The sequence below is a fragment of the Callionymus lyra genome, chromosome 9, assembly GCF_982586985.1.
Source record: "Callionymus lyra chromosome 9, fCalLyr1.hap1.1, whole genome shotgun sequence".
In the NCBI taxonomy this organism is placed as follows: Eukaryota; Metazoa; Chordata; class Actinopteri; order Syngnathiformes; family Callionymidae; genus Callionymus; species Callionymus lyra.
Genome location: NC_141826.1, coordinates 23,536,988 through 23,560,163, shown reverse-complemented (window position 1 = coordinate 23,560,163; position 23,176 = coordinate 23,536,988). Strand labels below are relative to the sequence as shown.

The 23,176-nt window shown below is 33.3% G+C and overlaps 2 protein-coding genes across 5 annotated transcripts in view; both read right to left on the bottom strand.

The window, feature by feature from the left end:
* Nucleotides 1-510: 510 nt before the first annotated feature.
* LOC148072326 (uncharacterized) lies at nucleotides 511-18,106 on the bottom strand. 2 transcript variants are annotated; one of them, XM_087799714.1, is made up of 17 exons: nucleotides 18,030-18,106; nucleotides 17,880-17,938; nucleotides 15,417-16,124; nucleotides 14,137-14,505; nucleotides 11,957-13,000; nucleotides 10,797-10,856; nucleotides 10,596-10,742; nucleotides 7,612-7,728; nucleotides 7,384-7,506; nucleotides 6,193-6,243; nucleotides 5,734-6,129; nucleotides 4,985-5,128; nucleotides 3,191-3,722; nucleotides 2,323-2,453; nucleotides 2,201-2,254; nucleotides 1,999-2,140; nucleotides 511-1,000 (listed from the first exon to the last, which is right to left on the bottom strand). In XM_087799714.1, exons 2-16 carry the CDS (start codon nucleotides 17,880-17,882, stop codon nucleotides 2,015-2,017), a joined length of 4,005 nt encoding a protein of 1,334 aa, XP_087655840.1. In that variant the 5' UTR covers nucleotides 17,883-17,938; nucleotides 18,030-18,106; the 3' UTR covers nucleotides 511-1,000; nucleotides 1,999-2,014. The 2 variants fall into 2 exon arrangements, with proteins under 2 accessions (XP_087655840.1, XP_087655841.1); XM_087799715.1 differs by having other exon boundaries at nucleotides 11,957-12,997.
* Nucleotides 18,107-18,114: 8 nt separating this feature from the next.
* Nucleotides 18,115-23,176, bottom strand: part of jakmip1 (janus kinase and microtubule interacting protein 1) — a 40,346-nt gene continuing 35,284 nt past the window's right edge. For 2 of the 3 annotated variants that reach the window (XM_087799717.1, XM_087799718.1), the window contains exons 21-24: nucleotides 18,956-19,021; nucleotides 18,786-18,863; nucleotides 18,433-18,710; nucleotides 18,115-18,230 (exon numbers count right to left, since the gene is read on the bottom strand). In XM_087799717.1, coding sequence (XP_087655843.1) covers nucleotides 18,813-18,863; nucleotides 18,956-19,021 — 117 coding nt within the window. In that variant the 3' untranslated portion in view covers nucleotides 18,115-18,230; nucleotides 18,433-18,710; nucleotides 18,786-18,812. The remainder of the gene's footprint in view (nucleotides 18,231-18,432; nucleotides 18,711-18,785; nucleotides 18,864-18,955; nucleotides 19,022-23,176) is intronic. The other variant, XM_087799719.1, reaches the window with a different exon arrangement.

Sequence of the window (23,176 nt, the reverse complement as noted above, 5' to 3'; positions counted from 1 at the left end):
TCAAAGGTATTAAGGAATGTTATATGTTTAAATAATACTAAACATACATGTGATTATTTCATAATGAGTTGCTCTCAATAAAAGTTTTAGCAAGGAGCTGCTAACTGTCGCAATGCTAACACTAACATTTCCATTCATTTAAATGAGTTACATGATAAAATGTATTAAAAAAACGTTCTTTTTCTGCCTAAATAATTCTAAACGAAAGTGTTATCTGTGATTCTTTTATTCTTTCTCATTACAGCATTACAAGCTTTAGCGATTAGCTGCTAGTAGTCTAACACTGCTAAAGTCCGTTTCCAACCTTTCCATTTACTTTAAATTAGTAACAATAATAAAATAAGCAGCTATGTTAGAAGCTAAAATGCTAGCATGTAAATGTTAGTTTTTAGTTTTTTAAATATAAATTTCTAACTAAAACAAAAAACCGTTGATAAAGAAACAAACCACAGTTAATATAAACACATTTATTTTGGTACAGTCATGTGACATCTGTGAGAAAAACATCTGCTGCTAATAGAAAAATATTCCTTGGTGACGTAGCAAAAGCATCGATGAGGTGAAAGTTGTATCAAACGACAAAGTGCTCAACATCCATTTGAAGTTCATAAATATGGTGTCATTACTTTTTTTTAAATAATCCATCAGCATTTCTGTAATTTTCATAAAAATATTGTGGATAAATCTCTTCAGATTCTAATGTGTTCAGTGTTTGATACAAACCCACGAGGAGCAGAAACCAGTCTTTGGAGAAACTCTCTCTAAAAGAAGAAAAGGAACGTTGAGGTGAAAGAAGAGTCTGTGAGGTCGTCCGTCAGAAAGACTCGGGTGTCACGTGTTAAATGTTTCAGATTCACTGAGCGTCAGTGACACGTCAACAGGTAAGGACACCTGTCGCTGTTGACCATGTGACCATCTGGAGCTGGATGAGGTCACGAGGTGAGGCAGGACGAGCGAGTGACTGTAAACGTTTCCTTGGCTGAGGTTAAAGGTTCGAGAGCTGCAGGAGACAAGACAAGTTGGTGATTTGACAGAAAACTTCTACAAAACTTTTTATTTAAAGTTTTTATTTTCTCTTAAACCGCTTTGGTTTCCTTGTTTTCAATATTTCTGATTATGGTCTAAAATGTTAGCATCTATCATGTTAGCAGCTGAAATGTTAGGAGCTAAAATGTTAGCAGCTAACATGTTAGCAGGTAAAATATTAGCAGGTAAATGTTAGCAGTTAAACTGTTAGCAGATAAATGTTAGAAGCTAAAAGTTAAGTAGGTAAATGTTAGCAGCTAAAACGTAAGTAGGTAAATGTTTGCATCTAAAATGTTAGCAGGTAAATGTTAGCAGCTTAAATATTGGCAGGTAGATGTTAGCTGCTAAATTTTAGCACGATAATGTTGGCAGCTAAAATATTGGCAGTTAAATGTTAGCAGCTAAAATAGTGGCAGGTGAATGTTAGCAGCGAATATGCTACCAGGTAAATGTTAGCAGCTAACATTCTACCAGGTATATGTTAGCAGCTAATATGCTACCAGGTAAATGTTAGCAGCTAAAATTCTACCAGGTAAATGTTAGCAGCTAAAATGTTAGCAGCTAAAATTATACCAGGTAAATGTAAGCAGATACAATGTTAACAGGTAAAATGTTAGCAGCTTAAATGATAGCTGGTAAATGTTAGCAGCTAAAATTATACCAGGTAAAATGTTAGCAGCTTAAATGATAGCTGGTAAATGTTAGCAGCTAAAATTATACCAGGTAAAATGTTAGCAGCTTAAATGATAGCTGGTAAATGTTAGCAGCTAAAATTATACCAGGTAAATCTACCAGCTAAAATGTTAGCAGGTAAAATTTTAGCAGCTTAAATGATAGCTGGTAAATGTTAGCAGCTAAAATTTTTAGAAGCTAAAAGGTTAGCAGCTAAAATGATTTAGCAGATTTTATCATTTTCTGACGCAACAAACAAACATTTGATCATTTAATAAAAAGTGAACTGCGTCGACTCACAGGTTGCGAAGGTGTGTCACTGCTCGTCACTCCCGACAGACTCAAACACAACCTGGACTTTGTTGGAACACAAACCGTTGGATCCCAGTGTTTGGACGCTGATGTCGACCGGGACCGTCGGGGGGACGTTCTCCAGAACACACTGTCAAAGAAACATGTCGTAAACATCACCGTTGTTGACACATGAGTTCAAAGGTCGTACTTTGGTGCAGGCCGAGCTCAGGACCGACTTGTGGAAGATCCCGTCGACGAACACCTGAAAGAAATCACAAGGATTTGAGAAAATACTGTAAAAGGAACTTAGGTTTCTTTACTCCGGCCTACCCTGTACCCGTAGACAAACGTTCCGTTGCTGCAGCCCAGCTCGTCCAGGGGGGGTCTGTCCCAGCCAATCAGGAGGCTGCTCTGACCCACTCTTTTGATGACCCGGGCCGAGCCCACTTCTGATGGAGCTTCTGGAACAAACAGGAAATACGATTATTTAGCTACAAACATTTTAACTGCAAACATTTTACTTGCTAACATTTACCTGCAAATATTTACCTTCTAACATTTTACTTGCTAACATTTAGCTGCTAACATTTAACTTATAACATTTTTAGCTGTGAACATTTAGTTGCTAAAATCGAGCTGGTAGCATTTAGCTGCTAACATTTAATATGCTAACATTTACTTGCTAACATTTTGGCTGTAACATTTACCTGCTCAAATCTTACCTGCTAACCTTTACCTGCTAACATTTAGGTGCTTATATTTTAGCTGCTAACATTTTAGCACCTAAAATTTTAGCTGCTAAAACTTTGGCTGTTTACATTTATCTGATAACATTTTAGCTGCAAACATTTTAGCCCCAAAATTTTTAGCTGCTCACACTTAGCTTATTTACCTGCTACTATTTAGCTGCTAACATTTTAGCTCCTAACATTTAGTTGCTAACATTTAGCTGCTAATATTTTAGCTTCTAACATTTTGGCTGCTAATATTAAGCGGCTAACATTTTAGCTGTTAACATTTTAGCTCCTAACATTTAGTTGCTAACATTTAGCTGCTAATATTTTAGCTGCTAACATTTTAGCTGCTAACATTAAGCGGCTTATATTTTACCTGATAACATTTAAGCTGATCACATTTTAGATGCTAGCATTTTAGCAACAATAACTTGTGAAAAAAGGTAAATAAATCGTAAGATTGCCTGGATCTGGTCTTGGGACTTTCTTCTTCTCCAGAGCTGGAGAAGCTCCAGAAGAGTCAGGGAGGTGAGAGCAGGACGTGGATCTGGAGAGACTGTCCAAGGAACCATCATCTAAGGTGGACCTTCTGAAGGACACGTTACTTGTGGCAGGAGTCTTGAAGTCCACGGAGGCAGCGCTGATGGACTTCCTGTCCGCGGAAGACGCCGCACCTGAACCGTTGCTCTTTGGCTTGAGGGTCGTGGTCTTGGAGGTTTGAAACTGTGGCGTCACTGGTGGGATGTCAGGCCGAGTCAACGGACCTCTGGACATGTTGGCGGGTCTGGACGTCACTGGTGGGATGTCGGGCCGAGTCAACGGACCTCTGGACATGTTGGCGGATCTGGACGTCACCGCCTCAAAAAGTGACTTCAGCGGCGGAGTCTGGTTTGTTGCCATGGTTACCGGAGAAGAGGCAGGTCGTGATGGAGGACGAGAGGAAACGCATGATGGACTTTTGTCCAGAAGATCTTCTCGTCCACGACCTGCTGGAGCCTGAAGACCAACGACGTCGTTAATCACAGGTAACGATGCAACTCAACCAGAGTTTAACGATCAACATGAAGCTTAAAGTCCTCTTGCGCCCTCGTGTGGAGAGACTTGTGACCTACATCTGTGCTTTTATCAAACTATGAACTTCTATTTGATATTAACCCACGTTAGAGCTAGTTATTGACTTTAATTCTGATCAATAATAACTGATTAAATCTTGGTCACGATTAATCTACTTTAATAATGATCATAAGATATTGATTTAAATCCAGATAACAAATAAAGTTTAATTGTGATCGCAATTAATTTAATTTAATAATGAGTGATCATGAGTGGTCGAATATAATCGTAAGAATGAATAATTAAATAGTGATTAATCAGATTAATTTGAAATTGAAGATTATCATAATTAATCAGATTTACTTGTTAAAAACAATGAATAAAATGTAATTATTAATAGTGATCATGATTAATCTAATGGTATAATGTATATGATGTATTCAAATTGAATTTTGAAAATGATTTATGGAATTAAAATATCGGTTAGGATTAATCTAATTTAATCGTGATAACGATTCATCGAATCTAATCAGGATAATGATTCATTTAATAGTAATAAAGGTTAATCGAATTTAATCGTGATAACGATTCATTTAATAGTAATAAAGGTTAATCGAATTTAATCGTGATAACGATTCATTTAATAGTAATAAAGGTTAATCGAATTTAATCGTTGTATCGATTAATTGAATAGTGATAAAGATTAATCGAAATTAATCGTGATAAAGTTGAATCCAATTTAATCATGATAACTATTAATCGAATCTAATCGAGGTAACAATTAATAAAATTAAATCATGAAGAAGATAAATCAAATTTAATCATGAAGATAATTAATCAAATTTAATCGTGATAAAGATTAATCGAATTGAATCACGATAACAATTAATCAAATTGAATCTTGGTAACGTTTAATTGAATCTAATATTGATAACGATTAACAGAATTTAATCAGGATAATGATTAATTGAATAGTACTAAAGTTTAATCGAATTTAATCGCGGTAAAAATAATATATATATATTTGAATTAATAATAATAAATCCATCACACGTGGCCTCACAACAGTCTTAGTCTTCGGCCGAAAACTAGAAAATGTAATAAATAAAAGTGTGAGAGACTAGAAATCCTTAATGATTAATTAATTTAACAATACAATAGAATAATATTTAATGAGGTGTGTCTGTCCAGGTGAGTCTTCACACCTGGTAGCTGCTCAGCAGAGTCTGCTGCAGCTGCTGGTGCAGACTGAGGATCTTCTCGGGGCTGCTGAGTCTCCTCCTGAGGCCCACCAGAGACAGATCCGGGCTGGACTCGGACCTCCTGTCCAGACCTCTGTGGTCCAGAACCTGAGGTCACACGACAACAACAACACCTTCATTTATTCCATGAGTCACGACGAGAGATAATTAAATAAACAAATTAATAGATTTAAATAATAATAATAATAAATCAAAGTGACCCGAAGGCTCCCTGAAAACAAATGTGTTTGTGGTATCCCTTTTGTTATCTCAGGGTAAAAGTGATCTAAAGGCCCCCGAAAACAAATGTGTTTATGGTATCCCTTGTGTTATCTCAAAACAAATGTGTTTTAGGTATTCCTTGTGTTGACTCAGGGTCAAGGTGACCTGAAGGCCCCGGTAAAAACAAATGTGTTTGTGGTATCCCTTGTGTTATCTCAGGGTGAATGTTACCCAAATGCTCCCCCCCAAAAAAGGCATCCATGGTATCCCTTGTGTTATCTCAGGGTCAAAGTGACATGAAGGCCCCCGTAAAAAAAACTGTTTGTGGTATCCCTTGTTATCTCAGGGTCAAGGTCAGCCGAAGGCTTCCCGAAAACAAATGTGTTTGTGGTATCCTTTGTGTGTTCGGGTCACCTTGACCCTGAGACGACACAAGGGTTAAAATGAATAAATCTCTTCTTATGACCTTGAAATACTTTTCTTTCTCTGACCTTCTTGCTCGTTCTCTGCTCTGCACTCGTGTCAGCTGATGTTTGGACCTCCATGCTGTTGTTCTCCTGCAAACACGTCGCTGGACGTTCATCGTCGTCCTCCGGCGCCACCGTCAGGGCGGCCATGACATCACCGCCGTCGATCACGTGACCCGCGACGACCTCCCCGGCGTGCTCCTCCTTCATCAGAGGCCCCGGCGTGGAGCTCCGCCTATGTTGAAGACCTTCTAGCGTCCAGGTCCTGGAGTACTGGTCCAGGGTGGCGTCGCGGAGACACTTGTCCACTCGCTGCGAGAGCGACGTGTCCAGGCGAGCGTGTTGACGCACGAGTCTGGTGACCTGCAGCAGGAGCTGGTTCCTCTCCTGACACTTGAGGACCAGACACGACAGCTGCGCCTGAACATCATCACAACCGTGAGTAGAAACAAGTCCTAACAGAGAACAGAAGGTCTTCTTCACCTTTAATGGAACCAAGTCCGAGGGACTCTTGGCTCTCACCAGAGACTCGTACTGAAAAACAACTTTTATAGTCAATAGAATACCAAGAATAATAAAGTTAATGTCACTGTATTGTGAAGTGTTACTGCAGAAGAGACCTTGACTTTGTCCAAAAAAGGATTTTAAATTCTAGCGAGACCTGATCTCTTCAAACTCACTGCCGCCCTCTGCTGGAGAGTCTGAAAGACTCAAAACGCGTTTAGTCCTTTAATATGTTTTTTATGTGGATGAGCTCGACTCAAAGCAATTCAACACATTTACAATAACAATTATCTACAGTTTGACTGTGTTTATTAAGATTTTTAAGGTTGTATAGTTGTTTTTAAAATGCACGTTTGTCTTTTTTTATTAAACATATACTTTTGTTCTTAATAAGTATGCGTTATTATTAATCATTACATTATGAGTTTCAGTTGAAATGTCTTTTATAAGTAGATATTTCAGATTTGTAGCTGGTAAAAAAAAATACAATTCAACCTGAATAATAATAATAACAAATCAGTGGTTGATTTAACTATTACATTTAATACCAATTTTTTTTTTTTTTTTTTTTTTTCCCCCATTATTTTACAATAATAATACTAATAACTCAATCATTTATATATTGAAAGGTTGGATTTGTTTTTTATTTTTATAATTATAAATTCAAATATAAATTAATTAGTTAATATTATATTGAAATTCTAAATACATACAAATAATGAGCACCATTTTAACAAAATATTAAGTTTAGTAATTGGAGTTTGAATGTCAAAATATGTGTGAAAAATATTATTTTACTATTATTTTCTTTTATAAAGACAAAATATATATAAGGAATCCACCTTTTAATATACAAATATTGTATTAAATTAATAATAAAGGATTAAAAAAACATTTAGATAAATTAATTAAAAGTGTCAACATTTGCACTCATGGGCTTCAATACGTTTGAAACAGATATTTTTATTATTATTAAACTAAAAAGATTTTCTTTCACAGTTGAGTGAGACTCAAACTCTTTCTCTCTTCGCCTCACTCCCTCTCAGTGAACTGATCAGGGCTCTTCAACCATCACGAGGAAGCTTTTTATAACCCTGACAGTTTCTAGACTTGAACGTCAACATACGTGTATCAATAAAGTTGGTTTCAATCATGAACCATGATCCTCACCTTCACCTCCAGGTCGCGGTGCCGTGACCTCAGAGACACGAGGTCAGTCGTAAGGTCGTCCTGATCGCCTCGGTGTCTCTTCAGGGTCATGAACTCAGAGTTGAGCTCGTCCAGAGCTTCAGACTGAGACGTTCGAGACAAAGAGAAGAAAATTAACTTTAAGGTTAACTTGTCGCTAGTTTTACTCAGTGAATTAAAAACTATTATTTCTCTGCATTAAAAGGAAACCTTGGCTTTGAGCTGAGCCGCGATCCACTCGTGTTTCTCTTCGATCTGAGCCTGAAGTGTTTGTTGATCCGACTTTTCTCGCTGGAGTTTTGACACTTTGTGCTGCAGCTCTGACACCTGCAGGAGAACGACAAGAAAACATGGATATTTCAACAAGAAAATGTATTTTTAAGTTTTCTACTTTCTTTTCAGAGATTCAAAATATTTAAATGTTGACTTTTAGTCAAATAAGTTTCTGTTAATACTTAATTAATAATTAAATGTACAAATTAATCAAATTTAAAATATTTAAATGAATAAATCAATGTTAAAATAACAAAATACATAAATAATGAAATGTACAAATTAATAAAAGTTAAAATATTTAAATGAATAAATCAAAGTTGAAATAACAAAATACATGAAAAAGAAATGTACAAATTAATAAAAGTTAAAATAAATAAACATAGAAATAGTGACGTTCTTCCACAAGAAAAATGTTTCTGTCATTTATTTATTTATACGGTTTTATATTTACTCAACCATTTATTTATACATTTATTTATACATTTAGTTAGTTTAGTGTATTTGTGCATTTATTTAGAATTATGTTCTTTATTGCCTTCAAAGTAGTCAAACTATGGACTCAATATTTCAATAAATATTTTAGTCCAAGTCGTGGAAATTATAATTTTCAATGTTGGTTTTATTATTGTTTTTTTATTCTTTAAGGCTCAGTTTATCTTAATTATATCACAAAAAAACGAATTCCTTTCCTTAAAAACATCAATTTTACTGTCATTAAGACTCGGTATGTTGACATCAACTGTTTTTCAACACCTAAAAGTCAATAAATAAAGATACATAATGAATAATAAAGATACATAATGAAGAATAAAGATACATAATGAAGAATAAAGTTACATAATGAAGAATAAAGATACATAATGAAGAATAAAGATACATAATGAAGAATAAAGCTACATAATGAAGAATAAAGATACATAATGAAGAATAAAGATACATAATGAAGAATAAAGATACATAATGAAGAATAAAGATACATAATGAAGAATAAAGATACATAATGAAGAATAAAGATACATAATGAAGAATAAAGATACATAATGAAGAATAAAGATACATAATGAAGAATAAAGATACATAATGAAGAATAAAGATACATAATGAAGAATAAAGATACATAATGAAGAATAAAGATACATAATGAAGAATAAAGATACATAATGAAGAATAAAAATACATAATGAAGAATAAAGATACATAATGAAGAATAAAGCTACATAATGAAGAATAAAGATACATAATGAAGAATAAAGATACATAATGAAGAATAAAGATACATAATGAAGAATAAAAATACATAATGAAGAATAAAGATACATAATGAAGAATAATGAAGAATAAAGATACATAATGAAGAATAAAGCTACATAATGAAGAATAAAGATACATAATGAAGAATAAAGATACATAATGAAGAATAAAGATACATAATGAAGAATAAAGATACATAATGAAGAATAAAGATACATAATGAAGAATAAAGATACATAATGAAGAATAAAGATACATAATGAAGAATAAAGATACATAATGAAGAATAAAGATACATAATGAAGAATAAAGATACATAATGAAGAATAAAGATACATAATGAAGAATAAAAATACATAATGAAGAATAAAGATACATAATGAAGAATAAAGCTACATAATGAAGAATAAAGATACATAATGAAGAATAAAGATACATAATGAAGAATAAAGATACATAATGAAGAATAAAAATACATAATGAAGAATAAAGATACATAATGAAGAATAATGAAGAATAAAGATACATAATGAAGAATAAAGATACATAATGAAGAATAAAGATACATAATGAAGAATAAAGCTACATAATGAAGAATAAAGATACATAATGAAGAATAAAGCTACATAATGAAGAATAAAGTTACATAATGAAGAATAAAGATACATAATGAAGAATAAAGCTACATAATGAAGAATAAAGATACATAATGAAGAATAAAGCTACATAATGAAGAATAAAGCTACATAATGAAGAATAAAGATACATAATGAAGAATAAAGATACATAATGAAGAATAAAGATACATAATGAAGAATAAAGATACATAATGAAGAATAAAGCTACATAATGAAGAATAAAGATACATAATGAAGAATAAAGCTACATAATGAAGAATAAAGCTACATAATGAAGAATAAAGCTACATAATGAAGAATAAAGATACATAATGAAGAATAAAGATACATAATGAAGAATAAAGATACATAATGAAGAATAAAGATACATAATGAAGAATAAAGATACATCATGAAGAATAAAGATACATAATGAAGAATAAAGTTACATAATGAAGAATAAAGCTACATAATGAAGAATAAAGATACATAATGAAGAATAAAGATACATAATGAAGAATAAAGATACATAATGAAGAATAAAGATACATAATGAAGAATAAAGATACATAATGAAGAATAAAGATACATAATGAAGAATAAAGATACATAATGAAGAATAATGAAGAATAAAGATACATAATGAAGAATAAAGATACATAATGAAGAATAAAGATACATAATGAAGAATAATGAAGAATAAAGATACATAATGAAGAATAAAGATACATAATGAAGAATAATGAAGAATAAAGATACATAATGAAGAATAAAGATAAATAATGAAGAATAAAGATACATAATGAAGAATAAAGATACATAATGAAGAATAAAGATACATAATGAAGAATAAAGCTACATAATGAAGAATAAAGCTACATAATGAAGAATAAAGATACATAATGAAGAATAAAGATACATAATGAAGAATAAAGATACATAATGAAGAATAAAGATACATAATGAAGAATAAAGCTACATAATGAAGAATAAAGATACATAATGAAGAATAAAGCTACATAAAGATGAACCTCAGGTGTGTCTTCATACCTGCGTGAGCAAGGATTGGTTCTCCGTCCTCATGTCTTCCGTGTGACGGGTCAGATCCGAGACTCTCCTCCGGTTCTCCTCGGCTGCTCGCTGGGATTCTTCCCTCTGGACGTCCAGACGCTGCAGCTGGTGGTGAAGCTTCGTGATCTACGGGAGTCGAACCATCAACCTTCTCCTCTGAGCTGAGGTCCATCATCTCACCTCCGTGTGTTTGTCGTCCAGATCCATCTGAAGCTTCTTCAGCGCCGCACTCACTTCACTCTGTCGTCACACACGGTATCAGTGATTCACGATACAGGGGTCAATGATACGATATATAGTGATACTGTAGTAACAAGTATATATGTGTAGTATTGTCCAGTACTTGACTCAAACCAAAACATGTCCAAACATCAGCTTTAAAAACTTCTGGAGTCACTGTATCCTCTTGTCCTCAGTCATTGCATGAATTTAATTTCCCTTTAACTGTGGATGATGTAATAAATTTAAGTTTAATTGCAACACAACAATGAACAAACATCATGAATATTTGAGTGTTAATTGTAAATACAAATCTGTAAATTTTACATCAGCTTTAAAATCAGCTGGAGTCACTGTATCCTCTCGTCCTCAGTCATTACAGGGATCTCGCGGGATTTCATTATTGCTTTAGCTGAGGAGGATGTAATGACTGCTGCCATCTAGCGGCCATGAGTTAAATTGCAACAAAATAAAGGAACAAATGTCATGAATATTTGTATGTTCATCCTCAAAATCCTCACGTTTTTCAATACAATTTATTTGATTTATAAACACTTTATTGAAATATAAACCATAAAATAACTATCATGAAAAATACAATGTGTGCAATAATGAAATAATTAAAAAAATGTAAAAAAAATAATCATATAAACGTATACGATACAATGCCTTCGAGTATTGATCGCTTAGAATATATATATATAGCGATATTTAAGTGTATCAATATTTTCTCACAACCTGAGTAATTAAGATTGAGTCAGAATTTCAAAATAAAAGCTCAGATATCTAGAACACGGTCAGACAGTGTCGGGTTTAATTGATCGTGTAACGAAAAGCTTGTGCAACAAATTTTACAAAATCTTTTTTAATTAACTGGTGGAATCTGATAGAAAACTAAGAGTTGAAGCCACATTAGATAAAAGGCCCTCGACCTTCAAGCTTTAGAATAAATTCACCTTTTCTTGTTTTTTTTATGTTTTTGTTACATAATCTTCTCAAAAAATTGTATTTTCTGAATTTCTTTTGAAGTGAAAAATACAAATAAGGAACTAATAAAAACACACAACACGTAAAACATAAATGACAATAAATTTAAAGTAAATAAAAAGTGATAAACTCACCTTCTGGACAGAGACGTTGTTGAGACCTCGCACCTCGATCTCCTTCAACATCTCAGCTCTGGACACCTGATGTTTCTCATCCTTTCTTTCTTCTCTTGAATCTTTCCCTCGTCGTTCTTCTTCTCTCAAGCAGACGATTGACTCCTCCAGTTTCTTCTTATCCTCTTTGAGGCGACCTTTGTGACCTCGTTCCTCTTCTCTCAAGCAGACGATTGAATCCTCCAGTTTCTTCTTCTCCTCTCTGAGTCGACCGTTGTGACCTCCTCGCTCCTCCTGCTCCTCCTTCAGCGCCTGAAGATGACCTTCAAGACGATCTTTCTCCTGCTTCAGACGCAGCAACGTCAGACCGAGCTGATCTTTCTCCGCCTGAAGAGTCTGAATCGAGTCACCTCCTTCTGATCTGCTGCTCGACATCTTCTCCTTCTCCCTCCTGAGCTGCTCCTTCAGTCCAAACACGGCCCGGTTCAGCGTCTCCTTCTCTTGCTTGAGTCGATCCAGAGTCTTACGGACTTGATCCTTCTCCTCCTTCAGGCCCCAAACCTGACGAGTCAGCACTCGTTTCTCCTCCGACTGGTTCTGAACCGAAGCTTCCACGTCGTTCCTCTGCTCCTTCAGAGCTTCGATCTTCTCACGGAGCTCCTGCTCTTCTTCCGCCAGACTCTGGATCGACTCGTCGGGTCTGGCCTCACGACGGATCGGACTCTCCCGCATCTCTTCGTCCAGGTCGACCACGCTCTCCACCAGGATGTCGATGACGTCGTCGATGTTCCTCACGCGAGGGGACCTGCTCGGCTCTCCCACGCCAGGTGACCCCTGACCCCGCCGCGACCCCTGCCGCAGCTCCATGATGGTGTTGAGGTCGTCCTCCGTCTTCTTGGTGAGTTCCGTGATCAGACCCGATTGTTCTCGGACCTCCAGCTCCAGTCTGGAGATGTGTTCCTTCATCGTCGTCTCGTCCTGAAGGTCCACGTGGGTCAGCAGCTCCTGGATCTTCAGCATCAACGCCCGGTTCTCTTCGTTCAGAGCTTGGACCAGACTCGACTCCTGGAGGAGAATTTCTAACTTTTTAAAACTTTCATGAAAGTTTTTCAGCGACTACAGAATATTACTTTAGATGTTGACACTTTGTTCATTGAAATGTTGTTGGAAAAAAATACTTTTTTTTTTACTTGTGTAATTGTGTAGAAGTAGTTTTGTTTCTTTATTGTTCAATCAATACATTTGCATAATCAACAAAAAAACTTTCTTAAAAATATATTTTCAATTAAAAAATATTTCAAAACGTATTTTCAAATTAAAATATATTGTTTTTTGTTTGTTTTTTTGTTTTAGGGCAAAATTCTGGGTTGGATATTTTTGTCTTTATTTTTCAATTCGATTTTTTTTTTCTTAATAATTCAAAAGTGTTTATTATTTTTTTTATTTTCTTTATTAAAGTAAAAACTATTTTGTCTTTATTCAAGTCTTTTATTAAGTTTGATTCTAGTCATTCTTTTGATTAAAGTTTTTGTCTTGATTGAATCAACTTTTTGTTTTAAAAATATTTATTAGATTTTTCCTTTGATTAAAACAAATAAGAAAGAAACAAAAATACCTTGAATTTTTTTTATATAATTAATTGAAAAAATGTATTTACAAAAGTAACGAGTATTGAAATGTTGTTGTTTTTAATTATTTAGTGAATAATTAAATGTAATCATTTGGCAAATTAAAGGTTGAATAAGGTTTTCTTTTAATTGTTTCATTTTTTAAAAATCTGATATTTTCTAAAAATTGTTTTTTTTACACATAAAGTTTGTATTCTAATTGAAATAATTCAAAAATACATTTTCTAAATTCATTATTTTTAAATTTGTAGCCTTTTAAATTCAATATTAAAATGTGTCACCAGACAAACTTTCAGCCAATCACGTTCGCTCATGTGACGTAGAAGCATCAATTCACCCAGTAGCTCGGTGCTCGTTCAGTAATGTCTGACACTATTATACCAACATTTATATATATTAATTGACATGTTCTTTAGACCTTTTAACACAGATATACTTGATTTAAATTATTCAAAACATCATTAAAGGCTTAATAAAAACAACAACATTAATAATAAAGTTTTCAAAATTGAATATTTTGATGACACAGATATACTTCAGTAAACTTTTTCATCCAACTTTAAAATACTGCACCTTTCGTCCTTCATCTTCTTCTTCTTCATGCTGAGTTTGTTCCTGCAGCTGCAGCTTCAGCTCACAGTTCTCCTGAGAAAGAACCAGAAGCTGCTGCTGCGCCTCCTGCAGAGAAACCTCCAGACACTCGCTCTGACCCTGAAGGGCCCGGAGATCTTCCCCGAATCCCAGGCTCCGGTACGCTTCCCTCAGGGCGTCCGACTCTTCGCTGGGAGCTTCGTCCAAGTCCAACACTGCGCTGGAGAACCAGGACCCTGATTTAAAGTCCTCAACCGTCTCCACTGACAACCTGCTGCCACTCTGCGTGGCTTTTACCGCCCCTCTGTGGCCAGTGAGTGGAACTGCAGTGGATTGGTCATCCGGGACGAGCTGCAGGAAACATAAACATAAACATTCATTTTAATTGCAAGAAAATAAGAAAGATAAGTATCCTCAAAAAAAACATTTTAAGAAACACTGAATACAAATATAAGTGACTTTATTTTTAGACAGAAATTGAAGATTAATCCATGGATAATAATTAAAAAAATAAATCCTTCAAAATAAATGTATTCATCAGTCATGGGTCAAATTAAATGTCAATTTACTGATGAAGGTACTTTTGTTTCTTACCATTTAACAAAAAAAACTTCAATCAAAAGGAAAAAACTATCGATAAAGAAATGTGTTGGAATGTTTTTTTATTGAAACATCTATTTGTAATATTTTACTCTTGTGTCTTAATAATTAAATCAAAAGTCGTTTCATCCTAAATACAAGTTAAAATTGTTATTGTTTTTGTGTAACTTTTTTATTGAATAATAAAGAAACAAAATACCTTCACACCTGCATGACCTTTTATATGATCTAACGTTGCTATTTATAATCTATACTTTGCCACAGTTTATTTTAAAAATTACTTAACAAATGAGAAGACTTGCAGGAGCCAAGGTCTCAAGCAGTTCCCACAAACTTTTAATGCTTTTATTTATTAACTTTTATTTTCTCCATTAGGTCTGTTAGGGTTGAGGAGATGTAAAATAATATTATGCATTTGTTAAGAGAAGACGTTTCTTTAATTTGTGTTTTTTGTTTTTATCCATAATCTTTTAACTTCTTTTAAGCATATTTTATGTCTATTAACAAATTAAAATACGTTTTCTGTATTTTAATGACGTTAAATACATGTTTTTCCCATAGTTCTCAACACAAGTATATATAAATAAACAAATATATAGAAGAACAACAAACTGAGGAAGTTCTTAGCTGGTAAAATGGAGAATTAAAGACCTTCAACGTACTTTTCCGATGATGGAGGGATGAAGCGGATCAGTGTCGGAGGGAACCGAGCAAACACCGGCGTCACTGATGGAGGTTGGATTTGTTGGTCCAGGGGTTGAGGAGGTTCGATGGTTCTCTCTGAGCACATGGTTCTCCTCCCTCAGCTGGTCCAGCTCCTGCAGCAGCGACCTCGTCCTCAGGATCTCCGCCTCCATCTGCTCCACCTTCCACTCCAGCAGGTGCCTGCTCTCCTGAGCCTCCTGCAGATCCTCCACCATCTTCCTCCTGCTGCTCATCCCGTTCTCCTCGCGCTCCAGCAGAACCTTCAGGTCCGCCCTCAGGTTCACCAGGCACTTCTGGACCTCCTTACAACTCCTCTCCTCGCCTCCCGGCGGCCACTTCCTCCTCCTCTCCTCCTTCCTCTCCTCCTCTCCTTCACCTTCTCCTCTCAGGACCAGCAGCTGGTCCTCCAGGTGCGGCGCCGTGATCCGGACCTGGCCGATGGCGGGGACGCCGGTGGCGGCGCTCACGGTCACTTCCAGGAGCTGCTTCTCCAGAGTGTGGACCCGGTTCTGAAGGTTCTCCTCCCGGTCTCGGCTCAAGGTCAGCTGGTGCTGGAGTCGACTCTTCACGTCCTGGAAGTAGCGAGTCTGGAGGATCATCTCGTCCTCTTTGGTCTTCAGTTGCCTCTGGCAGCGCAGCAGCATCACCTCGTCCTTGTCCTGCATCTGAGCACAGAGTTGAGGGTTCAACGCCATCATGAGGTTGAAAAGAAGTCAAAGGAAAAGACGAGTGGAAATATTTTCACCAGTGAAATGTTGAAACTTTGAACTTTTTTATTTTCTACAAGCCTTTCCTTTTTTTTTATAACTAAATTTAACAATTTATTCTGAAAGGTTGAATTTGTTTTAATGTTGTAATTTATTTTTATTTATTTTATAATGAATGCATTTTTCTTTACACATAGAATTTAAAAATTAAATTAAATTAAATATTCTTTCTATGAATAGCCTTTTTATTCAATATAATAATGTTGGTGTAATAGTGACACCAGATAATACCTGGATTGACAAACCAGTGCTTCCAGGTCATCATGTGATTATTGTTTGTTTAAAATGAAGTAATTAAAAAAATGAAAAAGATTAGATAATATTCATAGTGTTTGTTTATTTGTGTGTTGAAATTAAGCTTCTGGCCGCTAGATGGCAGCAGTCATTGCGTCCCCCGCAGCTAAAGGAACAATGAAATAATACACGATCCAGTGATGACTGAGGACGAGAGGATACAGTGACTCCAGCAGCTTTTAAAGCTGATTTTTGGACATATTTTGGTTTGAAAACAAAATAAAGCAATTAAGACTTCAAGAGTCATGTGGTCTGTAAATACTACAACACCAGAGTCAAGTACTGGACAATACTACACATATATCCTTGTAACTACACTATCACAACACCAGAGCCAAGTACTGGACAATACTACACATTTATACTTGTTAATACACTATCACAACACCAGAGTCAAGTACTGGACAATACTACACATATATACTTATTACTACAGTATTACAACACCAGAGTCAAGTACTCGACAATACTACACATATATACTTGTTACTACAGTATCACAACACCAGAGTCAAGTACTGGACAATACTACACATATATACTTGTTAATACAGTATCACAACACCAGAGTCAAGTACTGGACAATACTACACATATATACTTGTAACTACACTATCACAACACCAGAGCCAAGTACTGGACAATACTACACATATATCCTTGTTACTACACTATCACAACACCAGAGTCAAGTACTGGACAATACTACACATATATACTTATTACTACAGTATTACAACACCAGAGTCAAGTACTCGACAATACTACACATATATACTTGTTACTACAGTATCACAACACCAGAGTCAAGTACTGGACAATACTACACATATATACTTGTTAATACAGTATTACAACACCAGAGTCAAGTACTGGACAATACTACACATATATATTTAAATGAATGATGAATTTATGAATTTAAACAATTTCAATAAAGTTTTACCTTACCTTACCTTATATATTTGTTACTACAGTATCAGTATACATTGTATCGTTGACACTGTATTGTGATACGTATCGTAGCATCAGATTCTTGCCAATAAACATCACTAGTCAAGTAGATTTGAATTCTATTGATAATGGCTGGTGACACTATTATACCAATATTCTTATACTGAATTTAAAATGTACTATTTGTGTAAAAAAAACGTTTTAATTATTAAAAGTAGAAAAAAATACCATATGTTTAAAAAAAAATCATTACTTTTGACAAAAAAAATGGTTTTAATCCAATGCTTGAAAAAACATGGACAACATTTGAATAAATGTAAAAACTTCTTAGTTTCAATATTTGTCAAATACAAATACTCTCAATACACTGAAGCCACTGATGTACTTCCATAGACAAACACTCACCATGTTCCTGACCTTCACCGGCAGCTGCTTCTGCTCCAGCTCTTCTTCTTCTTCTTCTTCTTCTGTTGTCATGAAACGCATCAGAAACGTGGAGAAAAAACAACAAAAAACATCTAAAAATGGAGGAAAAGTTTGAACTGAATCTCCCACCTGCTTCTTTCCAGAGCTCCCCCTCTCTCCCTCTCTCCCTCTCTCTCTCTCCCTCCCTCTCTCTTTCTCCGCCGGAACTTGTGAGCCGGCGCCGCTTCAAACCGATCCCGTTACCATGGCAGCCGAACAGCCGGTGACACAGTCAGACGAGGTCATGTGATCCTTCACCGCTTCCCTTCTGTCCCTTTGGTTTTCCTTTTCCTGCAAAACACGACCAGCGTCTCGAGTCCAACGGAACTTCTTCTTTAAAAGTCTTCACTATTAAAATTCGTCAAAATTAAAAGTGTGAAAAAATAAGGCGCAAACTCGTCAATTATTGACGGCGTCGACAGCTGCCAGTTAAAGTATATCTCAGGTTACTTTTCACCAGGTTTTCTCACGAGGAAAAAGTCAAGATACTAACCTGGTTTTGGCTTCTTCTCTTCTTGCCGTTTCCGTGGCAACGATCCAGAGTTTCGCCAAAAATTCCTGACAACATGTCACAGATCTTCACGGAGGTTTTTTCTCTTGTGTGTGTGTGTGTGTGTGTGTGTGTGTGTCAGGTCCAAGTATCATCGTATAAAGAGTTCATGTGGATATAAGTCGAGTAATTGCACGTTTATCAAAAAGGCCATAAAGGTTTTTTCATGAAGTCTCTACAAAAAGATTAACAAAAAGTCTTCGGTCCGGGGCGAGCGACACCTGCGGAGAGAGAGAGAGAGAGAGAGAGAGTCGTGGTCACCTGGATGATGTTGGACGAGAGTCAAGAGCTCGTACCTGACGATGGTCCACGTTCAAAGCTCATTAAGGCCAAAGAATGAAGGCCAGAGAGAAGAAGAGAAAGAGGAACAAGAACTGAAGGAGGAAGAGAAGTTTAAAGAGCGAGAGAGATGTTAGTGAAGAGTTTCGTTGTCACGACGACGGGGAAAAATACGTTTTTTAAGTACCTTCTCCTCGATCTCCTTGATCTGTCTCTTCTGGAAGTCGAGTCTGTCCTCCAGGTCTCTAATCCTCTGAAAGGTCAACACACCAGGTTAGATGTTTATAGAAACATCAAAGCTCGACTTGTGCGTCATTGAACCTCCAGAGTTTTGTGTTTATTCACAAATGAAAAGTAACTTTTGCTGAATTTTCAACCTTCAAACACCATCTTGATGACGTGATGTTGTGATTTATGCTTAGAAAAAATGTAGTGTTTTAAGGTTAAGAGATTTTTATTCTCAATTTCAGGCATGATTTGGGATTTAATGAGTCATTTTCTAAGACTTTATCCATAGTTTTAATTTTTTTTTTTTTTTTAAGATAAACTCACACGTCTAGTAACAGTTTAATTCGATTCTTGACGATGCAACATTTTATATAATTAACTCTGCCAAGGAGGTTATTATTTGTCAGTGTTGATCTGCTTATAGGCAAATTAACACAAAAACCTCTCAAATTTAAGTCGATTCAATTCTATAATGTTGATAATTTGACAAGAAAAATATGATTTTGATATGGTCTTGGAGTTCCATCTGGATCTAGGAAGGTTTTGAAGGTGCTGTTAGGTGTATGGTGTCTCACTGCTGCTTCGTTTAAAGTGTTCAATCATAACAACGTTATCTCAAGACACTGTTCAGGTTAAATAAGGCTTCACTGGCCAATCACAATGAGCGAAAGTGGCGATAAAAACCTCCTTTAAACGAGCAGAAACCTTTTCTTTATTATTATTATTATTATTTGTTATTCTTTTTTATCGTCAGTCAGGAAGTAGATTATTAAACTTTATGTGTAAAGCAATAATGATTCTATTAAAAAAAAAATATTCAATGCTTAAAAACAATTTCATCAACTCAAAGTTTTAAATGAATGTATAATTCAATAAAAAATTCAATAAAGTTTTTTCCATTTAATTTTCATATCCTACACTTTTTTCTACTAAAGAATTAAAAAGGAAAAGTTCGTTTCAGTGTAGAACGAGTGGTCATAATGTTATGGTCTGGTGTCCTTATTATAACAACAATTTTATACTGAATTTAAAATACTACGAATTTTAAAAAAAACGTTGATTTTAGAAAATGTATTTATGAGTTATTGGAAGTAGAATATTAAACTTTATGTGTAAAATAAAATAACAATACATTTAGATTAAAAAAAAATATTTAATATTAAAATAATAAATAATATAATAATACAATTCAATAAATCAATGTTTAACATATAAAATGTTAAATTTAATTAAAAAAAACTTTTTCATTTGTCATTTCATTTTCATATCCTACACTTTTTTTAAAGGAACAAAGAAACCTTACTGTGACTGAGGACGAGAGGATACAGTGACTCCAGCTGCTTTTAAAGCTGATGTTTGGACATATTTTGGTTTGAAAACAAATGAAAGCAGTTACGACTTCGTCAAGAGTCATGTGGTCTGTAAATACTACAACACCAGAGTCAAGTACTGGACAATACTACACATATATACTTGTTACTAAAGTATCACAATATCGCAATTTCATATATATTTATGAGATATTGGAAGTAGAATATTAAACTCTTTGTGTAAAACAATAATGATTCATTTTTTTAAATTCAACGCTTAAAACATTCCAATAACTCAAAGTTTTTAATTAATGTTAAATTCAATAAAAAATATAATATAATAAAATATAATATATTTAATTTTCATATCCTACACTTTTTCTACTAAATAATTAAGGAGGAAATTTTTTTTTTCATTGTAGGGCGAGTGGTCATAATGTTATTGTCTGGTGTCCTTATTTTAACAAAAATGTTATACTGAATTTAAAATACTACAAATTAAAAAAAAAAAAACGTTGATTTTAGAAAATGTATTTATGAGTTATTGGAAGTAGAATATTAAACTTTATGTGTAAAATAAAATAACGATAAATTTAGATAAAAAAGTGTATTTAATGCTTTAAAATTTTTAAATAAATCAATGCTTAACATTTAAAATGTTAAATTAAATAAAATAAAAAATATTTTTGTGTCATTTCATTTTCATATCCTACATTTTTCTACTGAAGAGTTAAAAAGGAAAAGTTGTTTTCATTGTAGGGCGAGTGGTCATAATGTTATGGTCTGGTGTCCTTTTTTTAACAACCATTTTATACTAAATTTAAAAGACTACAAATAAAAAATAAAAAACGTGTTTTATTTAATGTATTAATGAGATATTGGACCTAGAATATTAAACTATGTGTAAAACAATAATGATTAAATAAGATTATTTTTTGAAATTCAAGAACATTTCAATAACTCAAGTTTTAAATCAAATCAAATCAAATAATTCAATAAAAAAACATTTTTTTTCATTTAATTTTCATATCCTACACTTTTTTCTACTAGAGAATTAAAAAGGAAAATATGTTTTCAGTGGTCATAATGTTATTGTCTGGTGTCCTTATTATAACAACAATTTAATACTGAATTTAAAATACTACGAATTAAAAAAAAAGATTTTAGAAAATGTATTTATGAGTTATTGGAAGTAGAATATCAAACTTTACGTGTAAAATAAAATAACGATTAATTTAAATAAAAAAAACATGTATTTAATGCTTAAAACATTTCAATAAATCAATGTTTAACATTTAAAATGTTAAATCAGTTTTGTGTCATTTAATTTTCATATCCTACACTTTTTCTACTAAAGAATTAAAAAGGAAAAGTTTGTTTCAGTGTAGAATGAGTGGTCATAATGTTATGGTCTGGTGTCCTTATTTTAACAACCATTTAATACTGAATTTGAAATACTACGAATAAAAAAAAAAACATTTTAGAAAATGTATTTATGAGTTATTGGAAGTAGAATATCAAACTTTATGTGTAAAATTAAATAACGATTAATTTAAATTTTAAAAAAATGTATTTAATGCTTAAAAACATTTCAATAAATCTGATTCTTATTTTCATATCCTACACTTTTTCTACTAAAGAATTAAAAAGGAAAAGTTTTTTTCAGTGTAGGGCGAGTGGTCATAATGTTATGGTCTGGTGTCCTTATTATAACAACAATTTAATACTCGATTTGAAAGACTACGACTAAAAAAAAAATGGAATTCTTGGAAATGGAATATCAAACTTTATGTGTAAAATAAAATAACGATAAATTTAGATTAAAAAATGTATTTAATTAATGCTTAAAAAAATCAATGTTTAACATTTAAAATGTTTAATTATATATTTAAAAAAAAACATTTTCGTGTCATTTAATTTAAATATCCTACACTTTTTCTACTAAAAAGTAAAAGTTAGTTTCAGTGTAGGGCGAGTGGTCATAATGTTATTGTCTGGTGTCCTTATTATAACAAAAATGTTATACTGAATTTAAAATACTACGAATAAAAGAAAAACGTAGATTTTAGATAATGTATTTATGAGTTATTGGAAGTAGAATATTAAACTTTACGTGTAAAATAAAATAACGATAAATTTAGATTTAAAAAAATGTATTTAATGCTTAAAAAAAATTAAATAAATCAATGTTTAACATTTAAATTGTTAAATTAAATAAATAAAAAACAACAGTTTTTTGTCATTTAATTTTCATATCTTACACTTTTTCCACTAAAGAATTTAAAAGGAAAAGTTTCAGTGTAGAACGAGTGGTCGTAATGTTATTGTCTGGTGTCCTTATTATAACAAAAATGTTATACTGAATTTAAAATACTACGAATAAAAAAAAAACGTAGATTTTTAGATAATGTATTTATGAGTTATTGGAAGTAGAATATTAAACTTTATGTGTAAAATAAAATAACGATAAATTTAGATTTAAAAAAATGTATTTAATGCTTAAATAAATCAATGTTTAACATTTAAAATGTTAAATTAAATAAATAAAAAACAACAGTTTTTTGTCATTTAATTTTCATATCTTACACTTTTTCCACTAAAGAATTAAAAAGGAAAAGTTTCAGTGTAGGGCGAGTGGTCATAATGTTATTGTCTGGTGTCCTTATTATAACAAAAATGTTATACTGAATTTAAAATACTACGAATAAAAGAAAAACGTAGATTTTAGATAATGTATTTATGAGTTATTGGAAGTAGAATATTAAACTTTATGTGTAAAATAAAATAACGATAAATTTAGATTTAAAAAAATGTATTTAATGCTTAAAAAAAATTAAATAAATCAATGTTTAACATTTAAAATGTTAAAT

What these genes read in the sequence shown, in the direction of transcription:
- LOC148072326 (XM_087799714.1), bottom strand. An exon ending in CGGACTTGGTTCCATTAAAG is followed by an intron (nt 6,130 to 6,192) that starts GTGAAGAAGACC and finishes GATGATGTTCAG; the next exon opens with GCGCAGCTGTCGTGTCTGGT. An exon ending in AGTCCCAAGACCAGATCCAG is followed by an intron (nt 2,454 to 3,190) that starts GCAATCTTACGA and finishes TGTTTGTTCCAG; the next exon opens with AAGCTCCATCAGAAGTGGGC.